General features: G+C 46.1%; 1 protein-coding gene across 1 annotated transcript in view; it reads left to right on the top strand.

The window, feature by feature from the left end:
- LOC139276102 (prolactin receptor-like) overlaps window positions 1-26,460 on the top strand; it is a 92,081-nt gene that overhangs the window by 45,540 nt on the left and 20,081 nt on the right. Inside the window, exons 5-6 of the mRNA XM_070893588.1 lie at window positions 17,909-18,068; window positions 20,691-20,772. Coding sequence (XP_070749689.1) covers window positions 17,909-18,068; window positions 20,691-20,772 — 242 coding nt within the window. The remainder of the gene's footprint in view (window positions 1-17,908; window positions 18,069-20,690; window positions 20,773-26,460) is intronic.

Below are 26,460 nucleotides of genomic sequence, written 5' to 3'. Positions count from 1 at the left end.
TACAGCATAGAAACAGGCCATTCAGCTCAACGGGTTCATGCCGATGTTTATGCTCCACACGTGCCTACATGTATCTATTTTTATTCATGAGAAAGGCAGACAATAAAACTCTGAAGTACTAAAATTATGATTTGTTTACACAATAAACGTATTTATTTTTATCTAAGACTTTCTTTTCTAGATATTCTTGCAGTTACTAGACATTTGAAATAGCGCATAAAGACACCACCTGGTTTACTACTGAGCCACACAAACCAGAATATCACATGTTTGATTCTCAGTTGGTCCTACATATTACCCATGATCCATTGCTCCTGTGACGCATACTTGGGAATCACGTGCCCATGTCTCCAACTTTTCCAATAATCGGACTGATTACCATTCAACCCATATCTCCAATTAGCTGCTAATTGTGTTCCCAAGTTTGCCAGAAGTCGGTACAATTAATGACTACTGAGTCTTTTGTAGAAGACTTATTCTGGAGTTGGAAACAGCAAGATTTTTACTCAAATTACTACATTTTAGTCAAAATTCTCTTTTAATTTCACCTAATTTATTTATTTCATTTACTATCAAATTCCTTTTGAACTTGACTCTCAGGCTCCAACTCCTGAGGTGACACTTGGTATTACATTATCAACAGTTTGGGAGAATGTCGATTTTCCAGGCTTGCCCCCCTTCCAATAATTTCCAAATTGCAACCAGTGCATCGACTGAAGCCACTGATCTGAGGTGAGACACTCAGCTGACCAATAAATGCCTCCACCTCACCATTTCCCTCCTTGCATTCATAGCCACCTATAATCACTTCTCTTCGACCAGGCTTTTAACTCCTCTGCCCGTCCTAACTTCTATTTTCCCTTAGTCACTCAATACTTGCATCTGTTGTTTTCCAGCGCCGTGTAAAGTGCTTTATGATATCTTCCTGGCCGTGAGGAGTGCTATAGAAATGTTAGTTATTGTTGAGACACTGCTGGAGTGAGCCAGGAGTACAGTCCTAAAAGAAATCGTGTTTATTTAAACAGTTTCAAATAAAATATAAGCTTATATAGCCACCTGCCAGTAAGCTTTTTATCTGCGATTTTAGTAGAAATCACCTGTCTGAGACTGGAGGGTAGCACAGTGAGATAGAGAAGGAAATTTAAGGAAGTCTGTGCAAATAATTTACAAATTTGCAGGGCAGAGGGAAGGAGAGTAAAGAGACTGTGATGCGTACTTTTAAAGATTGTGACAATGAGGAGTGATGGAGCTGAAATAAACAAAAATTTCTACTTGGCAAATGAATGTAAATATATTTGGAAATTATGTGATAAGATTGGATATATGAGCAGTTCATGTGATCATCATTTGATGATGCCAGCACCATGTGACATCATGTGATTGGTGTTCATTTCAGTTTTCAAGAACAGGCTTTGAACAAAATGACACATTGTATATCCTGTTATTCAGCATGATCTCGTCTAACATCAGAGACATGCTATCTGCATAATACCCCGATTTTAGTTAGATTTGTGTGAGAAAAGCCAGGCTTCCTCGTTTATCTTCAAATCTTTTCATTATACATCAGGATATTGCAAATATCACATGAAAGATTGTCGAGGAGATACAGTTGAATGGAATGATATATAACTGGTCATTCTTGAATTGTTTAATTAAATAAAATTGAATAAAACATGCAGAGCCCTGATTCTGATTTTTTTTGCTGTTGGTGAAAAGGTTCTGACACAGGGGATTGGAATTTGGGGCATATGTCAGATACATCAGTTACACCCATTCTAAACTACTTGCTAAATTCCGGTACGATTTTGTGCCGACAGAAGATGCCCCTACACCAAAGTATGTACACAGCTGACAGGCCAAAGCCACTGTCCCAGAAATCCCACTATTACACCAGAATTACATCAACTTAAGTTAAATGTGTAGAAAAGAGGAGTAAATGACCGACATGAATTGTCAAACCACAAAGTGGTCGGGTTCACAGGCTTGGAATATCCACAAATTTTATCTGAAACATCAGGTTTGAATGAAGCAATTAGAAAAATCTTTTCTCAGCTGTGCAACTAAGAAAGAATTCTGTAAGCTGCCTTTCAGCAGTTTCAGGCAGGGAAATCTTTTGCTACCCGCCCTTCTGACACCGAACCCTTACCATAGCCTTCACCGTGGCCATTGCCCTATTTGTCCTCCATAGTCCCTCACATAGGCCTTTGACACTGCCAACCGTGAGGGAGTATGGAGCGTCCTCCTCTGATTCAGCTGCCCCCAAAAGTTTGTCACCCGGAGGCCTGTTCCTCACTCTGGAGTGTCTTATTAAAGACTGAGGTCACTGTTACTTTAATCTCCTTGTGTGCAGCCTCATCTGTGTTAGGAACACAGTAACTGGCGACGAGAATACGAATCCAACGCAAAGATGCAGCAAACTGTGGGCATCCTGGAGAAGTTCTCAGAGAGTGAGGACTGGGACGCCTATGTCGAACGGCTAGACCAGTACTTTGTAGCCAACGAGCTGGATGGAGGAAGGAAGCACTGCAAAAAGGAGAGTGGTCCTCCTCACGGTTTGCGGGGCACCGACCTACAGCCTCATGAAGAATCTTCTGGCTCCGGTGAAACCCACAGATAAGTCATATGAGTAGCTGTGTATACTGGTTCGAGGGCATCTTAACCCGAGGGAGAGCTTGCTGATGGCGAGGTATCGGTTCTACACGTGCCAGCGATCTGAAGGTCAGGAAGTGACGAGCTACGTCGCCGAGCTAAGGCGACTTGCAGGACAATGTGAGTTTGATGGCTAACTGGAGCAAATGCTCAGAGACTTTTTTGTACTGGGCATTGGCCACGAGACCATCCTACGGAAACTTTTGTTTGTAGAGACACCAACCCTCAGTAAGGCCATTGCGATAGCACAGGCGTTTATGTCCACCAGTGATAACACCAAACAAATCTCTCACCACACAAGTGCTAGCAATGTTCATAAATTAACTGGAACTGTGTTTGCAAGCAGAAATGTACAGGGCAGAGCCCACGAGTCTGCAACTGCCAGCAGGCCTCAGGTGCCCCAGATGAGCCAGAGTCCCCAACAAAGGATGAATGCAAGGCAATTCACACCTTGTTGTTGTTGTGGAGGCTTCCATTCAGCCTATTCATGCTGCTTCAAAGGGTATGTTTGCAAGAGCTGTGGAACAATGGGGCACCTCCAACGAGCTTGCAAACGAGCTGCAAGCTCTGCAAAACCTGCTAACCACCACGTGGCAGAGGAAGATCGGTCCATGGTGGATCAAAGCAATTTCGAAACTCAGAGAGAGGAGGCAGATGCTGAAGTACACGGAGTGCACACATTTTCGACGAATTGTCCACCTATAATGCTAAACATAAAATTGAATGGCTTACCCGTAGCCATGGAATTGGACACTGGCGCTAGCCAATCCATCATGAGTAAAAAGATGCTTGAGACTGTGGTGCAACAAGGCATTCAGACCAGCCCTGAGCCCCATCCACATGAAACTGAGAACGTACACCAAAGAGCTTATCACTGTCCTGGGCAGCGCCATGATCAAGGTCACCTACGAGGGCATGGTGCATGAACTGCCACTCTGGATTGTCCCGGGCGATGGCCCCACACTGCTTGGAAGGAGCTGGCTGGGCAAAATCCGCTGGAACTGGGATGACATCCGAGTGCTATCACATGTTGATGAGGCCTCATGTACCCAGGTTCTTAACAAATTTCCTTCCCTTTTTGAGCCAGGCATTGGAAACATTTCCGGGGTGAAGGTGTGGATCCACTTGGTCCCAGAGGCACGACCCATTCACCACAAGGTGCGAGAGGTACCTCACATGATAAGAAAGAGAGTTGAAATCGAGCTGGCCAGGCTGCAACGCGAGGACATCATCCCCCCAGTGGAATTCAGCGAGTGGGCCAGTCCAATTGTTCCAGTACTCAAAAGTGATGGCACAGTCAGGATTTGCGGCGATTATAAAGTAACTATTAATCGTTTCTCACTACAGGACCAATACCTGCTACCTAAGGCAGACGACCTATTTGCGACACTGGCAGTAGGCAAGACATTCACCAAGCTCGACCTGACTTCAGTTTACATGACGCAGGAGCTGGAGGAGTCTTTGAAGGACCTCACCTGCATCAACATGCACAAGGGACTGTTCATCTACAACAGATGCCCGTTTGGAATTCGGTCAGCTGCAGCGATCTTCCAGAGAAACATGGAGAGCCTACTTAAGTCGGTACCACACACTGTGGTCTTTCAGGACGACATATTGGTCACGGGTCGGGACACTGCCGAGCACCTACAAAACCTGGAGGAGGTCCTCCAGCGACTGGATCGCGTATGGCTGCGGCTGAAGAGGTTGAAATGCAGCTTCATGGCAACAGAAGTGGGAGAAAGATCGCGGCGGACGGCATTCGGCCCACAGATGCCAAGACAGAGGCTATCAGGAATGCGCCCAGGCCACAGAACGTCATGGAGCTGCGGTTGTTCCTGGGCCTCCTCAACTATTTTGGTAACTTCCTACCGGGGTAAAGCACCGTTTTAGAGCCCCTACATGTGTTATTGCGCAAAGGTGAGAACTGGGTATGGGGAAAAAATCCAAGTAATTGCTTTTGAAAAAGCCAGAAATATTTTGTGCTCCAACCAGCTGCTTGTATTGTATAACCCGTGTAAAAGACTTGTGCTAGCATGTGAAGCATCGTCGTACGGAATCGGGTGTGTATTACAACAAGCTAACGTTGTGGGGAAGTTGCAACCTGTCGCGTGTGCTTCCAGGAGCTTGTCTAAGGACGAGAGGGCCTACAGCATGATTGAGAAAGATGCATTAGCGTGTGTGTTCGGGGTAAAGAAAATGCATCAGTACCTGTTTGGCCTCAAATTTGAGCTTGATACTGATCACAAGCCCCTCACATCCCTGTCCACTGAAAACAAGGGGATAAATATTAATGCCTCAGCCCGCATACAAAGGTGGGCACTCACGCTATCAGTATATAACTATACCATCCGCCACAGCCAGGCACCGAGAACTGTGCGGATGCTCTCAGTCGGCTACCATTGCCCACCACGGGGGTGGAAATGGCGCAGCCTGCAAACTTGTTGATGGTGGCGCAGCCCGCAGACTTGTTGATGGTCATGGAGGTGTTTGAAAATGATAAATCACCTGTTACGGCCCGCCAGATTAGGATTTAGACCAGCCAAGATCCTCTGCTGTCCCTAGTAAAAAACTGTGTACTGCATGGGCGCTGGGCCAGCATCCCCGTTGAAATGCAAGAGTCAATCAAGCCATTCCAGCGGCGAAAGGATGAGCTGTCCATTCAGGCAGACTGCCTGTTGTGGAGTAACTGCGTACCTCATAGTGCAACCAAAAAAGGGCAGGGAGACGTTCGTCTCGGATCTCCACAGCACACACCCGGGTATAGTAATGATGAAAGCGATAGCCAGATCCCACGTGTGGTGGCCGGTATCGACTCTGACTTGGAGTCCTGTGTACGGCAATGCAGCGTATGTGCTCAGTTGAGCAACGCGTCCGGAGAGGCACCACTAAGTTTGTGCTCCTGGCCCTCCAGACCATGGTCGAGGATCCATGGCGACTATGTGGGCCCGTTTCTCGGTAAAATGTTCCTGGTGGTGGTGGATGCTTTTTCAAAATGGATTGAATGTGAAATAATGTCGGGAAGCACCACCACTGCCACCATTGAAAGCCTGAGGGCCATGTTTGCCACCCACGGCCTGCCTGACATACTGGTCAGTGACAACGGGCTATGTTTCACCAGTGCCGAATTTAAAGAATTCATGACCCGCAATGGGATCAAACATGTCACCTCGGCCCCGTTTAAACCAGCCTCCAATGGGCAGGCAGAGCAGGCAGTACAAACCATCAAACAGAGTCTTAAACGAGTCACAGAAGGCTCACTCCAAACCCGCCTGTCCCGAGTACTGCTCAGCTACCGCACGCGACCCCACTCGCTCACAGGGGTGCCCCCAGCTGAGTTACTCATGAAAAGGACACTTAAAACCAGACTCTCGCTGGTTTACCCCAACCTGCATGATCAGGTAGAGAGCAGGCGGCAGCAACAAAATGTAAACGATGATCACGCCACTGTGTCACGGGAAATTGATCTGAATGACCCTGTGTATGTGCTAAACTATGGACATGGTCCCAAGTGGATCGTGGGCACAGTGATAGCTAAAGAAGGGAATAGGGTGTTTGTGGTCAAACTAGACAATGGACAAATTTGCAGAAAGCACCTGGACCAAACGAGGCTGTGGTTCACAGACTGCCCTGAACAACCCACAGCAGACACCACCTTTTTCGAGCCCACAACACACACCCAAAGGGTCAGCGACACCTCACCGGACCAGGAAATCGAACCCATCACACCCAATAGCCCAGCAAGGCCAGGCTCACCTAGCAGCCCTGCAGGGCCAACAACACGCCAGCCCAGCGAGGGCACAGCCAACACACCAGAACAGATATTTGTACCGAGGCGGTCCACCAGGGAAAGAAAGGCTCCCGACCGCCTCACCTTGTAAATAGTTTTCACTTTGACTTTGGCGGGGGGAGTGATGCTGTGTATCTGTAAAGCATGCACTCCCATGTTCCGCCACCAGGGAGCGTATCCCCTGAAGTCCCAAGGGATCCCAGCATCCCTTGGGAGCACTGTATATAAGCCGGCCCCTAAGGCCTGTTCCTCACTCTGGAGTGTTTTATTAAAGACTGAGGTCACTGTTACTTTAACCTCCGTGTGTGCAGCCTCATCTGGGTTAGGAACATAATAGTCTGAGTGGCAATAGCCATGTCAGGGATTGAAAGTCCATTTTCATTGAATATATCAGTGATTGAAGGTCCCGATTCACTGATGACCACTGAGTCCTCTGATGACTGGGGTAGGTTGGTTGGTTGTCGATTGTCTCTTCCTCCAACTGTTCTGGTTTGTCTGAATGCTGCAGCTTTGCCTGATCCATATGATTCCTGCATGTTTGCCCACTTTTGAGCTTGACAATAAATACTCCGTTGCCCTCCTTGGCCATGACAGTACCAGCGATCCACTTGGGGCCCTGACCATAATTCAGAACATATACAGGATCATTTACAGAAATATTGCGTGACACAGCTGCGCGATCGTGATACCCTTGCTGACTTTGTCTTCTATATTCAACATGATTATTCATGTCAGGGTGTACAAGAGATAGCTTGGTCTTAAGACCTCTCTTCATCATTAGTTCAGCCAGCGAGACCCCGGTAAGCTTGTGTGGTCTTGTCCTGTAACTAAGCTGTATGCATGACAGGCAGATCTGCAGTGACCCTTGGGTTACTCGCTTCATACTCTGCTTTATGATTTGAACAGTACGTTCTGCTTGCCCATTGGATGCAGGTTTGAACGGTACTGACCTTACATGTTTGATACCATTGAGTTTCATGGACTCTTGAAACTCCTGACTGGTGAAGCACGATCCGTTGTTGCTAACAACGATGTCAGGCAGACCATGTGTTGCGAACATGACACTGAGATTCTCAATGGTCGTTGTGGATGTACTAGACGACATGATTATACACTCTCTTCACTTCGACTATGCATCCACTACAACTAAAAACATTTTCCCCAGGAAGGGACCTGGAAAGGATATGTGGATCCTGGACCATGGTTTAAACGACCACGACCACAGACTCAGTGACGATTCTGCTGGTGCTTTGCTGAGCTGCATGTAAGTGTTGCACTGATACACACATGATTCCCGCTCAGAGTCAATTCCCGGCCACCATGCATGAGACCTGGCGATGGCTTTCATCATTACAATGCCGGAATGTGTGCAATGTAGCTCATGTACAAATTTCTCTCTCCCTTTCTTGGGCATAACAACATGATTGCCCCACAATATACAATCCGACTGAATAGACAGTTCATCTTTGCGACGAATGTAAGGTTTGGTCTCCTCGCATATTTGCTTGGGTATGGCAGATCAATCACCTTTGAGGATGCAACTCTTCACCACCGATAAAATTGGGTCCTGGCTGGTCCAGGTCTTAACTTGTTGAGCCATGACAGGGGTTCCTTCACTCTCAAAAGCATCCATAACTAACAATATGTCCACCGGTTGTGGTGTTTCCACCTCCGGTGTGGCCAACGGCAGACGACTCAAAGCACCGGCACAATTATTGGTGCCAGGTCTATGCCGAATGACATAATCATAAGCGAATAATGTCAGCACCCAACTCTGGATGCGGGATGAAGCATTGGTATTGATTCCTTTGTTTTCAGAAAACAGTGAAATGAGCGGCTTGTGATCTGTCTCCAGTTCAAACCGAAGACCAAACAGGTACTGATGCATCTTTTTAACCCCATGCACACAGGCTAGTGCTTCTTTCTCTACCATGCTGTCGGCTCTTTCCGCTTTAGACAAACTTTTTGAAGCATACGCAACATGTTGAATTTTACCTGACTCATTAGCTTGTTGGAGTATGCAACCAATTCCATATGACGAAGCATCACGGGCCAATACTAAACATTTACATGGGTTCATATTGTACCAGCAGCTTGTTAGAGCAAAGCAGATTAGTGGCTTTCTCAAAAACTCTGTCTTGAGACGCACCCCATAAAAATATAGAAACATAGAAAATAGGTGCAGGAGTAGGCCATTCGGTCTTTCGAGCCTGCACCGCCATTCAATAAGATCATGGCTGATCATTCCCTCAGTACCTCTTCCCTGCTTTCTCTCCATACCCCTTGATCTCTTTAGCTGTAAGGGCCATATCTAACTCCCTCTTGAATATATCCAATGAACTGGCATCAACAACTCTCTGCGGTAGGGAATTCCACAGGTTAACAACTCTCCGAGTGAAGAAGTTTCTCCTCATCTCAGTCCTAAATGGCCTACCCCTTATCCTAAGACTATGTCCCCTGGTTCTGGACTTCCCCAACATCGGGAACATTCTTCCCGCATCTAACCTGTCCAGTCCCGTCAGAATCTTACACGTTTTTATGAGATCCTCTCTCATCCTTCTAAACTCCAGTGAATTAGTCGATCCAGTCTCTCCTCATATGTCAGTCCAGCCAGCCCTGGAATCAGTTTGGTGAACCTTCGCTGCACTCCCTCAATAGCAAGAACGTCCTTCCTCAGATTGGGAGACCAAAACTGAACACAATATTCCAGGTGAGGCCTCAGCAAGGCCCTGTACAACTGCAGTAAGACCTCCCTGCTCCTATACTCAAATCCCCTAGCTATGAAGGCCAACATACCATTTGCCTTCTTCACTGCCTGCTGTACCTGCATGCCAAGTTTTAATGACTAATGAACCTTGACACCCAGGTCTCGTTGCACCTCCCCTTTTCCTAATCTTCCGCCATTCAGATAATATTCTGCCTTCGTGTTTTTGCCCCCAAAATGGATAACCTCACATTTATCCACATTATACTGCATCTGCCATGCATTTGCCCACTCACCTCACCTGTACAAGTCACACTGCGCCTCTTAGCATCCTCCTCACAGCTCACACCACCACCCAGTTTAGTGTCATCTGCAAACTTGGAGATATTACACTCAATTCCTTCATCTAAATCGTTAATGTATATTGTAAATAGCTGGTGTCCCAGCACGGAGCCCTGCGGCACTCCACTAGTCACTGCCTGCCGTTCTGAAAGGACCCGTTTATCCCGACTCTCTGCTTCCTGTCTGCCAACCAGTTCTCTATCCACGTCAGTACATTACCCCCAATACCATGTGCTTTTATTTTATACACCAATCTCTTGTGTGGGACCTTGTCAAAAGCCTTTTGAAAGTCCAAATACACCACATCCACTGGTTCTTCCTTGTCCATTCTGCTAGTTACATCCTCAAAAAATTCCACAAGTTTCGTCAAGCATGATTTCCCTTTCATAAATCCATGCTCACTTGGACCGATCCTGTCACTGCTTTCCAAATGCGCTGCTATTTCATTCTTAAAGATTGATTCCAACATTTTCCCCACTACTGATGTCAGGCTAACCGGTCTATAATTCCCCATTTTCTCTCTCCCTCCTTTTTTAAAAAGTGGTGTTGCATTAGCTACCCTCCAGTCCATAGGAACTGATCCAGAGTCGATAGACTGTTGGAAAATGCTCACCAATGCATCCACTATTTCTAGGGCCACTTTCTTACGTACTCTGGGATCAGGCCCTGTGGATTTATCAGCCTTCAATCCCATCAATTTCCCTAACACAATTTCCTGCCTAATAAGGATATCCTTCAGTTCCTCCTTCTCACTAGATCCACTGTCCCCTTGTACATCCGGAAGGTTATTTGTGTCTTCCTTCATGAAGACAGAACCGAAGTATTTGTTCAATTGGTCTGCTATTTCTTTGTTCCCCATTATAAATTCACCTGAATCCGACTGCAAGGGACCTACGTTTGTCTTCACTAATCTTTTTCTCTTCACATATTTATGGAAGCTTTTGCAGTCAGTTTTTATGTTCTCTGCAAGCTTCCTCTCATACTCTATTTTCCCCCTCTTAATTAAACCATTAATCCTCCTTTGTTGAATTCTAAATTTCTCCCAGTCCTCAGGTGTGTTGCTTTTTCTAGCCAATTTATATACCTCTTCCTTGGTTTTAACACTATCCTTAATTTCCCTTGTTAGACACGGTTGAGCCACCTTCCCCATTTTTTTTTTCTCCAGACAGGGATGTACAATTGCTGAAGTTCATCCATGTGATCTTTAAATATTTGCCATTGCCTTTAAGTGTCCTTTGCCAGTCTATTCTAGCCAATTCACGCCTCATACCGTCGCAGTTATCTTTCCTTAAGTTCAGGACCCTAGTTTCCGAATTAACTGTGTCACTCTCCATCTTCATAATCCAGTTGTTACCTTTTCTTAGCCGCATGTGCAGTGATCCTAATAAGGTGCTCAATTTAAGTAGGAAGTTACCGAAGTAGTTGAGTAGACCCAGGAACGAACGCAGCTCCGTCACATTCTGCGGCTTGGGTGCATTCTTGATGGCCTTGGTTTTTGCGTCCGTGGACCTGATGCCCTCAGCAGCAATTTTCCTCCCCAGGAATTCGACCTCTGGTGAAGACGCACTTCGAGCGTTTCAGTCTGAGTCCCACTTTGTCCAGACGATGTAGAACCTCTTCCAGGTTTTTCAGATGTTCCTCGGAGTTACGACCTGTGATCAGGATGTCATCTTGGAACACAACGGTTCTGTGAACGGACTTCAGTAGACTCTCCATGTTCCTCTGAAATATTGCTGCAGCCGAGCGAATTCTAAAAGGGCACCTGTGATAAATAAACAGTCCTTTATGTGTGTTAATGCACGTAAGTCTCTTCGACGTCTCGACCAGCTCCTGTGTCATGTAGGACGACGTCAAGTCCAGTTTGGTGAACAACTTCCCCCGGCTAACGTTGCAAACAAGTCATCATTCTTCGGTAACAGGTACTGATCGTGTTTCAAAACCCTTGTTGATCGTAGCCTTGTATTCTCCACAGATTCTGACTATGCCATCACTTTTCAGCACAGAAAACAATGGGGCTGGCCCATTCATTAAATTCAACCAGTGATATGATCCCTCCACGCTGGAGTCTGTCCAGTTCGAATTCGACTTTCTCCCTCATCATATACGGAACTGCCCGAGCTTTATGATGGACAGGTCTTGCATCAGAGTCCACGTGGATCTGCACCTTGGCTCCTATGAAGTTGCTGATCTCTGGTTCGAACACCGAGGGGAACTTGCTCAGTACTTGGGCACATGTATCTTCCTCCGACGACAATGCCTTGATGTCATTCCAGTCGCATCTGATTTTTTTTTAAGCCAGTTCCTGCTGAACAGCATTGTGCCATTGCCTGGGTAACTCATGAACTGCACCGTCATACGACACTTTAATTGTGGCACTGCCAATCACCATTATGAGTTCTTTGGTGTACGTGCGCAACTTGGCATTGACTGGACTCAGCCTGGGCCTCACAGCCTTAGTATCCTACAGCTTGTCGAATACCCTCTGGCTCATTATCTGTCATGTATTCAACCAGCAATGTAACCCATGTATAATCTGACCTAAGTTGTACACTGTGAGAACAATGACCACTAGGTGGTGAACTTGTGGGAGACACTCCTAACCTGGACCTTCAGATATAAAAGGGGAAGCTTCACCCACTTCCTGCATCACTTACGGCACCACCCTGGCCTTGTGGTGTACTGGCCTGGCGTCCGGGTTTATGTGAATCACTACCTTGGCCCCCATGAAAGTGCCAATGCCGGGTTGAAATAATGAGTCAAATTTCTCCAGGATCTGTGAGCATGATACTCGCTCCACAGAGGAAATTGCATTGACATCGCCCCATTTCCAGTTCATGACAGCAAGCCAACTCCTCCCCAGTAGTGCGGGACCGTCCCCTGGGACAACCCAGAGTGGCAACCTGTTCTCCGAATCTTTGTGGGTCACGACTACCGTGGCGCTGCCTAGCACCGGAATGATCTCCTTTGTGTATGTCCGTAGCTGTGCGTCAATCGGCGATAATTTTGGCCTCCTGGCCTTGGACGCTCACAACTTTTCGAACTGTTTGATACCCATCAGGGACTGGCTGGCCCCCGTATCTAGCTCCATTGATACTGGGATGCCATTGAGGAGCACTTTCATCATTATCGGCGGCGTCCTGGTGTATGAATGTATACGTGCTCCACATGAACTTGCTGAACTTCAGCTCCCAGCAATTTCCCCCAGCGTTCATTTCTGCAATTTCTGCAGGTATTTTGCTCATCTCTGCAAACTCCAGCTAAGTGTGTGCCTCCACACCTCCAACATGAGCTGCTGTTGGAAACAAAAGGTCCCTTGCCAGTCGATCGTCCCTGACTGCCCCTGTTTTAGTCCTTGAGTGCGCCATTAACAGGTGTTGATGGCCCCATTACTGGCCGCATTGTCCCTTGCAATGGCGTGAATCGCCATTCAGCTTGCCATTGTCTCTGTAGAACTCCCCCTCTGGGTTCGACTACATGTTGGGGCATGCCCGATTGCCCTTGTCTGCCTAGAGAACTGTGTGCTGCTTTAACAATGTTGAATCTCTGTCCCAACCATTCCTTAACACTGTACCTCTCGTCTGTTCTGCTAGTGGCCATGCACGCAGTGTACAACTTAGGTCAGGTTATACATGGGTTGCATTGCTGGTTGAATACATGACATTATCGATTGACTTGCCCCGTGTCCAGTTCCATCGATACCGACACCCCATTAAATTTCACGTTGATCATTATCGGTTTGCTCTTAGTTAGGAATGAGTACAGTCCATACACTTCCTCCTCTGGTATCTCAGATTGCATATCCAGATCCGCGGTAGTCTGACCATCATCCTCCACATGATGTGTCGTAGCACGCTTGCTCATCTGCGGACACTTGCGCTGGAGATGCCCCACTCTCAGACAGCCTTTGCAACTATATTGCTTAAATTGACACTGCTGGTGCCGGTGATTTTCCCCACAACGCTAACACGGAGAGATCGGATGCATTCCCATTGGTGGACTTTGGGCAGCCACAGATTTCACGTATGCAGTCGGGTAGGCCCTGCCATGTGCCGCTCTGCCGAACGCCGAATCGATCACATTTACAGTACTTACCGAGTTTTGATTTTTCACTGATATCTGCTTTATCCGTCGTCATGCATGACTGAGCAATCGTGATGGCCCTGTTCAAGTCCAATGGCTCCACCGCCAGTCGTTTACGCAGGATCACCTTGTGGTTGATGCCGATTACAAAGAAGTCCCGCAGCATGTCTGCCAACACAGCCCCGAACTTATACGGTCCCGCTAGACATCTCAGGTAGGCAACGAATTCCGCCGCATACTGGCTCTCTGAGTGAACGTGCGTGTAAAATCTGTATCTCGAGATGATGTCGTCGTCTGGCTCAAGGTGGTCCTGTACCAGTGTACACAATTCTTCATACATCTTCTCTGTTGGACTCACAGGCAGGAGTAGATTCTTTCAGACCATAAATTTTGGACTGCCAACCATGAGGACCACCGATTTGCGTCGCCATTTTGTTGGCCACTAAGAACTGGCTCAAACGGCTCACAAAGTCTGCCCAATCTTCTCCTTCCACAAATCACTCCAACAATCCAATTGTGCTCATTTTTGCATGTAGCGGTTCTTGTTGCCTCGTCGCCAAATGTTGTGTATGCAATAACTGTTAGACTGAGTACTGTTTAACTCCAAGAGGTATGACCTTGGCTCTGCTTTGTTGAGGCCCAAAATGACTCATATACAAAATGGCTGGCCTTTTATACTTGGGCTGCACACACGTGCGTGCAGCCCAATGGCCTCCAACAGTGACACCATCTCGTGGCTAGTGATCCCAAAAGTACATACATGACGCCCCTAGAGTCCAAAAATCTATCTATCTCAGCCATGAATATATTCAGAGACCCAGTATCCACAGCCCTCTGGGCAGAGATTTCCAAGGATTCATAACCCTCTGAGTGAAGAAATTCCTCCTCTTCTCTGTCTTAAATGGCCAACCCCTTATCTTGAGACTGTGCCCCCTAGTTCTAGACACTCTAGCCAGGGGAAACAACCTCTCAGCATCTACCCTGTCAACCGCCTTCAGAATCTTGTATATTTCAATGAGATCACCTCTCATTCTTCTAAACTCCAGAGAGTATAGGCCCATTCTACACAATCCCTCATCATAGGACAGCCCTCTCAGCCCAGGAATCAATCTAATGAGCCTCCGTTGTACCGCCTCCAAGGCAAGTGTATCCTTCCTTCGATAAGGAGACCAAACCTGTGCACAGTACAGCAGGTGTTTCTCACCAAGGTCCTGTACAATTGTAGCAAGACTTCACTACTCTTATACTCCAACCCCCTTGCAATAAAGGACACGATGCCACTTGCCTTCCTTATTGCTTGCTGTTCCTGCATGCTAGCTTTCTGTGTTTCTTGCACAAGAACACCCAAATCTCTCTGAACACCAACATTTAAAAGTTTCTCACTTTTTAAAAAATATTCTGTTGTTCTATTCTTCCTAGCAAAGTGAATAACTTCACATTTCCCCACATTAAGCAGACAACCATTAGGTCAGGCAGCCAGGGGCGGATTGGCTCCCCCAAAAGCGTATGGGATTCTCACAGAGAAAAGGGAGGCACTGATAATACATTCATGGGGAAACTCAGGGTATCTCCCAATTTCCCCCATGACCAGTCCGCCCCTGTACATACCATAGAAGGAATTCCGCTTCCCAGTGCAAACTGACCACCAAACATTGTCTCAGACAAAAAATACAAAGAACAGGCTTATTTCAGAACACTGGACTTCATATCATGAGTTGGCTTTACTGTGCGTGTATATATTTATAGCAAGTGTTTCTTGTAACCACAGCGCCTGTCTCTGGTGCTGCTCTGTGCCTGTTCTTAAATCTATGCTGTCGCTGGGTGGAGGTGATATACCTGAGGGCCAGGAACGCCACTAGTGCATGGATGTGTTGTGGTATCGTGAGCCTTTTGGAACTGAGGTGACTCTCATCGCAGGGCTTCTGAGCCCCATAAGGATTCTTCTTCAGGCTGCTTCGCCGCTGCTGGTCCTCTATACAGATACTGACATGAACAATCAACTGAGGGGACCTGGTTAGAAAGGTCAGATGGGCTGACATCAGGAGAGCGTATGGCATTCTAACGGCAGATTCTAACCACATCACGTCCTGGGTCCTGGAACCGAGTGCCTGCTGGTTAGCAGAAATGAAAACCTGATGGGATCAGTTAGATCCTGCAGACCCTGAGAGATGCTGCTCTGAATCTCTTGAAAGCCAGCTTCTAGGATCACATGTTCCCCCAAGGCCTGAAGACAATGGTCAGAGCATCCTTGTAGGATATACTGATTGGTTTGAAGACCTGCCTGTCAGAGGATAGATGCATATTTTTCTGATTTGTTTATTCCAATGCTCCCCCAGCACTCTCCTGCTCCATGTTCCATAAACTTCAGCTCATCCAAAATTCTGCTGTTCATATCCTATTCCACACCACGCCTCACTCACCCATCACCCTCATATCTCTTTCTTTGATCCAGTGACCATTTTTCCCTTTGCCTCTGTCAAGCACCTTGAGACATTTTTTATTATGTTAAATTGCTATATAATTGCAAGTTGTCATTGGTATAAACTGAATGATTAAAATAAGCACTATTAAAAAATGCAAGGCACTTTCCTTTTGATCATTCTGTCTTTTGCACATTTTCTCTCTTATCTATTTATATTATTTTAACATTTTTCTAATTATAAAAATTTCTAACATTTATTGGCCCTGAAATTGCGGTCGGCAGTATAGTTAAGGAGTACGCTACTGACCTCCGAAAGAAATCCGCACTTACCTGGTGTGAGGCCCTTTCGAAAACCTGTGTTGTTTCGCTACATGGTTGTGCGCAGTGTAGTGGCCCACGGACCCCAGGGGCGCACTGTGTGTAAGTGTATCTCGGATCACGCGGGGCGGTGCCACCAACCAGGAAACAGAAATCTCCGATGCCCAACATCAATCAAATTTTAAATTCACATATTACACCATTTGTCTGATTCATGGGACAACAGTGGTAGTCCATAATAATCAAGTAAACATGGTCTATTCACAATGTGGAAATGTAGTGATTTTTCCCCCCAATCTTCAATTAAATGCACTGATATGACAGTCCTGCTTAACTTAACTTAAATCTTGTAGTTCTGAGGAAGTTGATCATGACATGCAGTCAAACCCATTCACTGAACTTCATAGCCCTGTAAAACATACCATTTCAGCAAAGCATATGGTAAAATAAACACGGATCCCTTTTTGAGCTCTAAAGCTGCTGTGTTGATGCTTCACCATCATCCCCCCCTCCCCTTACGCTATGCAAACAGGCTCCTGCGCCTGTTTGCACCAGCCATAATATTTTCCTGCATAATTGTTAGGCAGTTGGTGGGCAATTAGTCCAACTCTGCGCCAACAATGAGGATTGACAATGGCAGCGGATAATCTGTCAAGTCAGAACTTGACAGATTGCAAGTTCGGGATTTAGCACATGAAATCCCAAACTTGCAGTCAATTTCAAAGGCGGATTGATGGCGTAATCCGGCACAGATACAATGGGCTAAATGGCCTCCTTCTGTGCCGTAAATTTCTATGATTCTATCAAAAGCCATCATACCAACCGCAAATTCTGCCCTATTAATTGTTTTCTTTTTAAAAAGTTTGAAGCTTTTTACTTACTTGACCCCTCATCTGCATCGTTGATACGGTTAACTCTTCACTTTATTATTTTTACATAGTATGATTTATAATGGAACGATTTTCCTTATCAACAGTGCTTCAGTAATACTTTTACACATAAAACTGTATCTTGTTCACAAAGACTATTATGTTTTCCTTTAAAAGAAACCAAGATTATTCCCTCACTGGCACACTCTGATCTACCATCTCTGATGTTAAAAAGCACATGAAGTCTCTCTGTCTAATAGACAAACCATATAAAATACTTCCTGTAGCAGAGTCTTCACTATAGCACACTTGTTCTGTGGATCCCAAAAGAACCAGTACACACATGATTTTAATGGCATAAACTGTTCATGCACATATGGCATTGGGGGTGAGTGGCAGGCAATGCTTTGTGAGCTGAATTAGCAGGAAGTCGTGGTCTTCAACAGCTTGACAGCAGATCTTGAAATATGATTGGTTCAGTTTCACAGATGATTGGCCTCAATAATGTGTGTCACTGAACCTGACCTTCAGTAACCTCGCAAGGCAAAGAGGGAATAGATGGAATGAATTATTTGAGGCTGCTCAGTCTGGGCTACACTGTCCTTTCATGAAGGACAAGTGCATTTTTAGACAGACTTTTAAAACAAAGGATATGCATTATCTCTTTAATATTTTAATTAAAATGTTTAGAATTGTGAAAGAAAATTGAACCAAATGCTCTTTTACTTTTTTTTCAGATAAATGGACCTCTAAAAGAAACAAAATTTGTGTTGTTTGATCTTAAAGCTGGTGAATCATACCAGACCCAAGTTCGGTGCAGACCCCAGTACTCAGGCCACTGGAGCTCATGGAGTTCATGGAGTGAGATAATCACTATACCACCTGGACAAACTAAAGGTACGAGTGGCAGGGGTTTATTTCAATTCTTATGTTTATTTTAAACTGTAAATAGTCAGCTTTAAAGATGTTTGAAATAAAATTATGAAAATAGGAGGAAAAAAAGTGAATGCAACAAATCAAATGTTCACTTTGTACATAACAGAACTCCATCTCTCTCTCAACAAAAGTAGGGAGTTTGGCAAACAGTAAGGAGGACTGTAAGAAGCTTCAGGGGGAAATAGACAGGTTAAAAGGACAGGGCAGACAGGTAGCAGATGCAATTTAATGAGAGTTGGAAGGAAAATCAAGGTATACACTCAATGGAAAGATGTTGAAGGATGTGGTTGAACCAAATGCAGTAATCAACCATGTAGCATTCGACAGAGATAGGAATACTTTTAGTCACTTCGAACTGGCTGGCTGGAGGGACTCAAATAAGGAATTTTGGGTGAGGTGAGTACAAATTTTAAAAGAAAGGAGCAGACTAGATTTAAGTTTGTGAGAAGAGAATGATTAAGGATAGACTTTTTAAATGGGGGAGATAATAATGACAGTTTTAGGAAGGGTGGGAGCAGTGTGCTAGAAGAAAGAGAGAAATTGTCAACGTTAGCGAGCAATAGACTCAGGGCAAGAAGAGCCAGAACTTTCAATAAATAAAGGTTGATTCACCGAATATGGTCACCTGCCTCTTCATCCCCACACACTCCCACAAAGTGTCTCACTTTCCATGACTTCTGCCAAGGTCCTTCATAAGTCAAAAGTTTACATTTCCCCTGCCATCCTCCAACTCCAAAAATGTTGAAAGCAGACCCAGAAATAGACTCACATCTCTGTGATCAAGCTATCTTTACTTTAAACAACATTCACCAAGAAGTGACAATAAAATCAATGATGTCTTACTGCAACTATTGCTTAAAACCATTACTATCTTTGGTGCTAGCTTTACCCTACTTCCTAATCTACCTATAAAATGCTCCCTGATTGAGATGAGGTTAAGTACTAGTGGCTCGGATGGATCACTGCGAGCCTTAGAGTGCTGAGGTGATTCCTTTCTCAGAGTTGCTGTTGTCCCAGAGGGTGTAGCTTCCGGCAGTCTGGCGCTTGCAGCAGCAAGGGGTACGGGTCCCGTATCTGAAGCTCTCTAATATAAAGGCATTGAGGAGATGTTAAGGAAGTGCCACTGTCCAGAGAGACAGTGACATCTGTGCCTACTACTTGCAGCCCACTGGTACTGGGCACAATTTCTAAGGTGCCACTGGTTGTTGTCATGACGGAATAGTCCTAACCGTGTATGGGAAGCTGTGGAAAGTATTCTATTCATAACATCTATTGCAGCACTGTTGGCTTTCATTCGGAAGCCGCCATTGCTCTTCGAAGCTCTGCCTGGTATCTTCATGCTGCAGAAATCTTTTGTGCAGTCACAGACTCCAGGATGTTTTGCAGGTGATGAGAAACTCCTGTACCGTATGCAGATGCAAATAGTTACTCCTTCCACTTATTCATTATCTCAACCATATGCATAAAAACCATCTCTACTGCTTCCACATAAGATCGGTGCCCCAAAAGAATTATTCTTTTGAAAACTGGATCCGTGAAATCTGTGTCTATTTCTCCTCTTCCATGTAGGAACGGCACTATCCCTCTCTTCCACTCCCAAGTCCTCATTCTCACCAGTGACTCACCCAGTTACAACCCTTCTGATTGTCTGTCTAATTCCTCATAAGTTGCTGTCTCTGCGCTGGTGTTTATCCAGGGAAGATGCCAGGAAGGAGTTGTTGAAAATGTGGAAACAGTTGTGGATCTGAAAGTGCCCAGGTAGTCACCAGAGTGACTGACCTCTTCCTTCAGGGAAATACAGTAGAGCATGTTTAGCTGTGCAGTGTCATTTTCCTTTGAAGAAATATTAAAGATAAACTATTAAATACATAATAGTTTGGTTTATGAAATGAGGTATTCATAAATTCCAACAAAGTTTGAAAAATATTTGCAAAAAGTCATGGGGAAGATGAGGAGATTTTTTTTTTAGGCAGCAAATTGTTATGAACTGGAATACATTGCCTAAAAGGATGGTGGAAGCAGATTCACGTGTAACTTTCAAAAGAGAATTGGATATACGGTATACTTAAAAAGGAAACATTTGCAGTGCTATATTAAAACTGCAGGGGAGCAGAACTAATTGATGGCACTTTCAGAGAGCCGGCACAGGCATGTGCTGTATGATTCTATGATTCTATGATTTATATGTCTAAATGTCACAACATAGTGCTCCTAGTATGAAGCCTCATTCAGTGCGAGGACAGATTGGGTAATTGAGCATGGAGGCCAATTTGCCCAAATTATGGAACTTACAATCTCCTGACTATTAATTCAAATGACCAAACATAGGGAACACCATAAATTGGGTGCCCTAATTTCAATGCCTAATCGACCACTCTGTCTTTGTGTCGAGCGAGGTTCTATACTAGGGTTAGATGAAGAAGGGCTCATGTGGAGCATAAATGCCAGCATAGATCAGTTGGGCTGAATGGTTTGTTTCTGTGCTGTAGACTTAATGTAATTCTATGTAATACTAACTCATAACATTTACCTCATAGACACAAAAAATAATAACTGTCTAAATGTTTATTTTTTGTTATGCAGAGATGAATGTGTCATTGGGTCTGATAGCCAGCTTCATTATATTGATCGTAGGCCTGGGTGCTGCTGTATGCCTAAGGAAAAGGTAAAACTGAAGATTATCTCTAATATAGATTGCTGACGCAAAAACCCAGCAAACAAGTACCTGAAGTACCTGGAACATAGCAACATTCTTGTAGGTACTGTGAGGATGACTAAGAGGCCTAATCTACAGTTATGATTTATTAGTTTAACAGAAACCAAATGCTGGCTCTGAAATTCTGGCCGGAGGCTTCCTTCAGACGAATGCCTCCGACCCGAAATTTTTCTACGAATGTACCTGGTGGACCCAGAGGCACCTTCGATTCCAGTCGGTGGTCTTCTTTTCCCGCGTATCACAGCCCGCCCACATCTTGGAGATATGGGACGGAGAAGCTGGTGTCACGTAGGCCTGGACAACCAGAGTACAGTATTCACATTGATAGTAATGAGAACTCCGATTTTACGAGTTCCCATTACTATCAATGAGAATAATCCCCTAAAACACCGAAACACAACATAATATATTAAAAAAAACACCTCACATATTTAAAATTAATTGAAATTAAAGTTAATTAAATGTTTTAGAAAAAAATATATTTTTGGGATTATTTTTTTAATGTGTTTTAATAGGGTTTAAAACAAACTTATCTAATGGGCACGGTTTTTACTATAAAATGTGTATTTAAATGTTATATTTATGTTTTAAGAGGCTATGCGCCTGCTTTTGCCAGGTGTAAAAGTTTCAAGGACATTCGCTGGGCAAGTGATGGGCAAACAGCCCAATCTCGCCTGCGCGGATGTCCTTCTCCCGGGGATGCGGAAGATCTGTCGAGATATCTTGACAGATCGGAAAAGCCGGTTTTTGGCGCATGCGCATTGTGCGCTGAAAACCGGCTTTTGCGAGGCCTCACTGGGTCCATGTGCATTTCATACGGACCCGGCGAGGCTGGGATTTCACGTCCAATGTATAGTGACCATCACATTGGACCATTGTGTAATATGGCCATAGGGGGTCAAGCCATCCATGGGTTGTGTATTGAGCTTGCTGGTGCTCACCAGTGTTGACCATGCCAGAGTTTGTAGGGCCAGTGGGAGGACACTTCATTACCATAGTAAAGGCGTCACTTTGGACACATCACTGATGCACTGGTGCCTGCTGCCCATGGGGGCTGGCACCCCAGCCATGGCCTCGTCAGACTCCTTGGCAAAGGGGCCAATCTATTGAAACAAAATGTTTACATTCTCTTCTTCAGGGGTCCAGCCCACTTACCTGGCCTGGGCCATACCAGTGAGATCGATATCAAACCTTGTGGAGGCCGGTATACCTCACCTTAATTGGCATACCTGCCTCCAATGATTCTCTGGATTCCAACATTGCCTGAGATACAGAAACTCCTGGAGTAGGCAGTCCTGCCAACGGCATTTCCCCCTGATTGTTAGAGGACAGACTGAGTTTCCACTGGGGTCCTGACACTGTTCTTTTTGGGGTGGGTGGGGGAGCGTGGTTCCGCTGGTCGCCCACTAGAATTATAGTGGGAGACTGGAGGAATCTGCAAAGAATCTCAGTGCCATTTTGTTTAAGGATGAGCACTGGATTGAACTGAAAATGAACGTGACAAAAGGACCTTGTTTTACTTGTTGATATCAGAATCCGATGAGTTGGGCCCACTTTAGGTTTCAGAGAGCAGACTTCCATTCTGTCCATCTAGGATGCACTCAAATTCAGATGCCAGAGGTAAAAGTTCAGTGAGATAACTCACTACATCAGCCAATTCTTCCAACCCCAAGATAGAGCCACTTACTTGACAATTAGTTCTTTCGAGCTAATGATACCATAAACCCACAAAACATAAACGTGGGCAAACTTATGACAACATTCTGATTAAAATTGTTGTGTAACTGTAAAGCATGCACTCTCATGTTCCGCCACCAGGGAGCGCATCCCGTGAAGTCCAAGGGATCCCAGTATCCCTTGGGAGCACTGTATATAAGCCGGCCCCTAAGGCCTGTTCCTCACTCTGGATTGCCTTAATAAAGACTGAGGTCACTGTTACTTTAACCTCCCTGTGTGCAGTCTCATCTGTGTTCGGAACATAACAACTGGCGACGAGTATATGAATCCAACGCAAAGATGCAGCAAACTGTGGGCATCCTGGAGAAGTTCTCGGAGGGTGAGGACTGGGAAGCCTATGTCGAATGACTAGACCAGTACTTTGTAGCCAACGAGCTGGACGGAGAAGGAAGCGCTGCAAAAAGGAGAGCGGTCCTCCTCACGGTCTGCAGGGCACCGGCCTCATGAAGAATCTTCTGGCTCCGGTGAAACCCACAGATAAGTCATATGAGGAGCTGTGTACACTGGTTCTGGAGCATCGTAACCCAAGGGAGAGCGTGCTGATGGCGAAGTATCGGTTCTATACGTGCCAGCGATCTGAAGGTCAGGAAGTGGCGAGCTATGTCGCCGAGCTAAGTCGACTTGCAGGACAATGTGAGTTTGATGGCTACCTGGAGCAAATGCTCAGAGACTTTTTTGTACTGGGCATTGGCCACGAGATCATCCTACGAAAACTTTTGACTGTAGAGACACCGACCCTCAGTAAGGCCATTGCGATAGCACAGGCGCTAATGTCCACCAGTGATAACACCAAACAAATCTCTCAGCACACAAGTGCTAGCAATGTTCATAAATTAACTGGAACTGTTTTTGCGAGCAGAAATGTACAGGGCAGAAGCCACGAGTCTGCAACTGCCAGTAGGCCTCAGGTGCCCCAGATGACTGAGAGTCCATAGCAAAGGATGAATGCAAGGCAATTCACACTTTGTTGACGTTGTGGAGGCTTCCATTCAGCCTATTCATGCCGCTTCAAAGGGTATGTTTGCAAGAGCTGTGGAACAATGCAGCACCTCCAACGAGCTTGCAAACGAGCTGCAAGCTCTGCAAAACCTGCTAACCACCACGTGGCAGAGGAAGATCAGTCCATGGTGGATCAAAGCAATTTCGAGCCTCAGAAAAAGGACGCAGATGCTGAAGTACACGGAGTGCACACATTTTCGACGAAATGTCCACCTATAATGCTAAACGTAAAAGTGAATGGCTTACCCGTAGCCATGGAACTGGACACTGGCACTAGCCAATCCATCATGAGTAAAAAGATGTTTGAGAGACTGTGGTGCAACAAGGCACTCAGACCAGCCCTGAGCCCCATCCACACGAAACTGAGAACGTACACCAAAGAGCTTATCACTGTCCTGGGCAGCGCCATGGTCAAGGTGCATGAACTGCCACTCTGGATTGTCCCGGGCGATGGCCCCACGCTGCTTGGAAGGAGCTGGCTGGGCAAAATCCGCTGGAACTGGGATGACATCCGAGCGCTATCACATGTCGATGAGGCCTCATGTATCCAGGTTCTTAACAAATTTCCTTCCCTTTTTGAGCCAGGCATGGGAAACTTTTCCGGAGCGAAGGTGCGGATCCACTTGGTCCCAGAGGCATGACCCATTCACCACAAGGCGCGAGCGGTACCTCACATGATGAGGGAGAGAGTGGAAATTGAGCTGGACAGGCTTCAACACGAGGGCATCATCTCCCAGTGGAATTCAGCGAATGGGCCAGCCCAATTGTTCCAGTACTCAAAAGTGATGGCACGGTCAGGATTTGTGGTGATGAGAAAGTAACTATTCATCGTTTCTCGCTACAGGACCAATACCCGCTACCTAAGGCAGACGACCTATTTGCAATGCTGGCAGTAGGCAACACGTTCACCAAGCTCGACCTGACTTCGGTTTACATGACGCAGGAGCTGGAGGAGTCTTCGAAGGGCCTCACCTGCATCAACACGCACAAGGGACTGTTCATCTACAATAGATGCCCGTTTGGAATTCGGTCGGCTGCAGCGATCTTCCAGAGAAGCATGGAGAGCCTACTCAAGTCGGTACCATGCATGGTGGTTTTTCAGGACGACATATTGGTCACGGTTCGGGACACCGTCGAGCACCTACAAAACCTGGAGGAGGCCCTCCAGCGACTGGATCACATAGGGCTGCGGCTGAAGAGGTCGAAATGCGTCTTCATGGCAACAGAAGTGGAGTTTTTGGGGAGAAAGATCGTGGCGGACGGCATTCGGCCCACAACCTCTATCTTGGCCTCTATCAGGAATGGGCCCAGACCACAGAACATCACGGAGCTGCGGTTGTTCCTGGGACTCCTCAACTATTTTGGTAACTTACTACCGGGGTTAAGCACCCTCTTAGAGCCCCTATATGTGTTATTGTGCAAATTTGAGAACTGGGTATGGGAAAAAAACAAGTAATTGCTTTTGAGAAAGCCAGAAACATTTTATGCTCCAACAAGCTGCTTGTATTGTATAACCCGTGTAAAAGACTTGTGCTCGCATGTGATGCGTCGTCGTACGGAGTCGGGTGTGTATTCCAACAAGCTAACGTTGCGGGGAAGTTGCAACCTGTCGCCTATGGCTCCAAGAGCTTGTCTAAGGCCGTAAGGGCCTACAGCATGAATGAGAAAAGAGGCATTAGCGTGTGTGTTCAGGGTAAAGAAAATGCATCAGTACCTGTTTGGTCTCAAATTTGAGCTGGAAACCGTTCACAAGCCCCTCATATCCCTGTTCGCTGAAAACAAAGGGATAAATACTAATGCCTCAGCCCGCATACAAAGGTGGGCACTCACGCTATCAGCGTATAACTATACCATCCGCCACAGGCTAGGCACCGAGAACTGTGCGGATGCTCTCAGTCGGCTACCATTGCCCACCATGGGGGTGGAAATGGCGCAGCCTGCAAACTTGTTGATGGTGGCGCAGCCCGCAGACTTGTTGATGGTCATGGAGGCGTTTGAAAATGATAAATCACCTGTCATGGCCTGCCAGATTAGGACTTGGACCAGCCAAGATCCTCTGCTGTCCCTAGAAAAAAAACTGTGTATTGCATGGGAGCTGGGCCAGCAACTCAGTTGAAATGCAAGAGCTAATCAAGTAATTCCAGCAGCTGTCCATTCAGGCAGACTGCCTGTTGTGGGGTAACCGCTTAGTGCTACCCAAAAGGGCAGGGAGACGTTCATCTCGGATCTCCACAGCACACACCCGGGTATAGTAATGATGAAAGCAATAGCCACATCCCACGTGTGGTGGCCCGGTATCGACTCTGACTTGGAGTCCTGTATACGGCAATGCAGCGTATGTGCTCAGTTGAGCAACGCGCCCAGAGAGGCATCACTAAGTTTGTGCTCCTGGCCCTCCAGACCATAGTCGAGGATCCATGTCGACTAAGCGGGCCCGTTTCTCGGTAAAATGTTCCTGGTGGTGGTGGATGCTTTTTCAAATTGGATTGAATGTGAAATAATGTCGGGAAGCTCCGCCACCGCCACCATTGAAAGCCTGAGGGCCATGTTTGCCACCCACAGCCTGCCTGACATACTGGTGCCGAATTTAAAGAATTCATGACCCACAATGGGATCAAACATGTCACCTCGGCCCCGTTTAAACCAGCCTCCAATGGGCAGGCAGAGTGGGCAGTGCAAACAATCAAACAGAGCCTTAAACGAGTCACAGAAGGCTCACTCCAAACCCGCCTGTCCCAAGTACTGCTCAGCTACCGCACAAGACCCCACTCGCTCACAGGGGTGCCTCCGGCTGAGCTACTCATGAAAAGGACACTTAAAACCAGACTCTCACTGGTTCACCCCAACCTGCATGATCAGGTAGAGAACAGGCGGCAGCAACAAAATGTAAACGATGGTCGC

The sequence above is a fragment of the Pristiophorus japonicus genome, chromosome 11, assembly GCF_044704955.1.
Source record: "Pristiophorus japonicus isolate sPriJap1 chromosome 11, sPriJap1.hap1, whole genome shotgun sequence".
Classification (NCBI taxonomy): domain Eukaryota; kingdom Metazoa; phylum Chordata; class Chondrichthyes; family Pristiophoridae; genus Pristiophorus; species Pristiophorus japonicus.
This window is presented reverse-complemented; position numbering and strand designations above follow the sequence as displayed.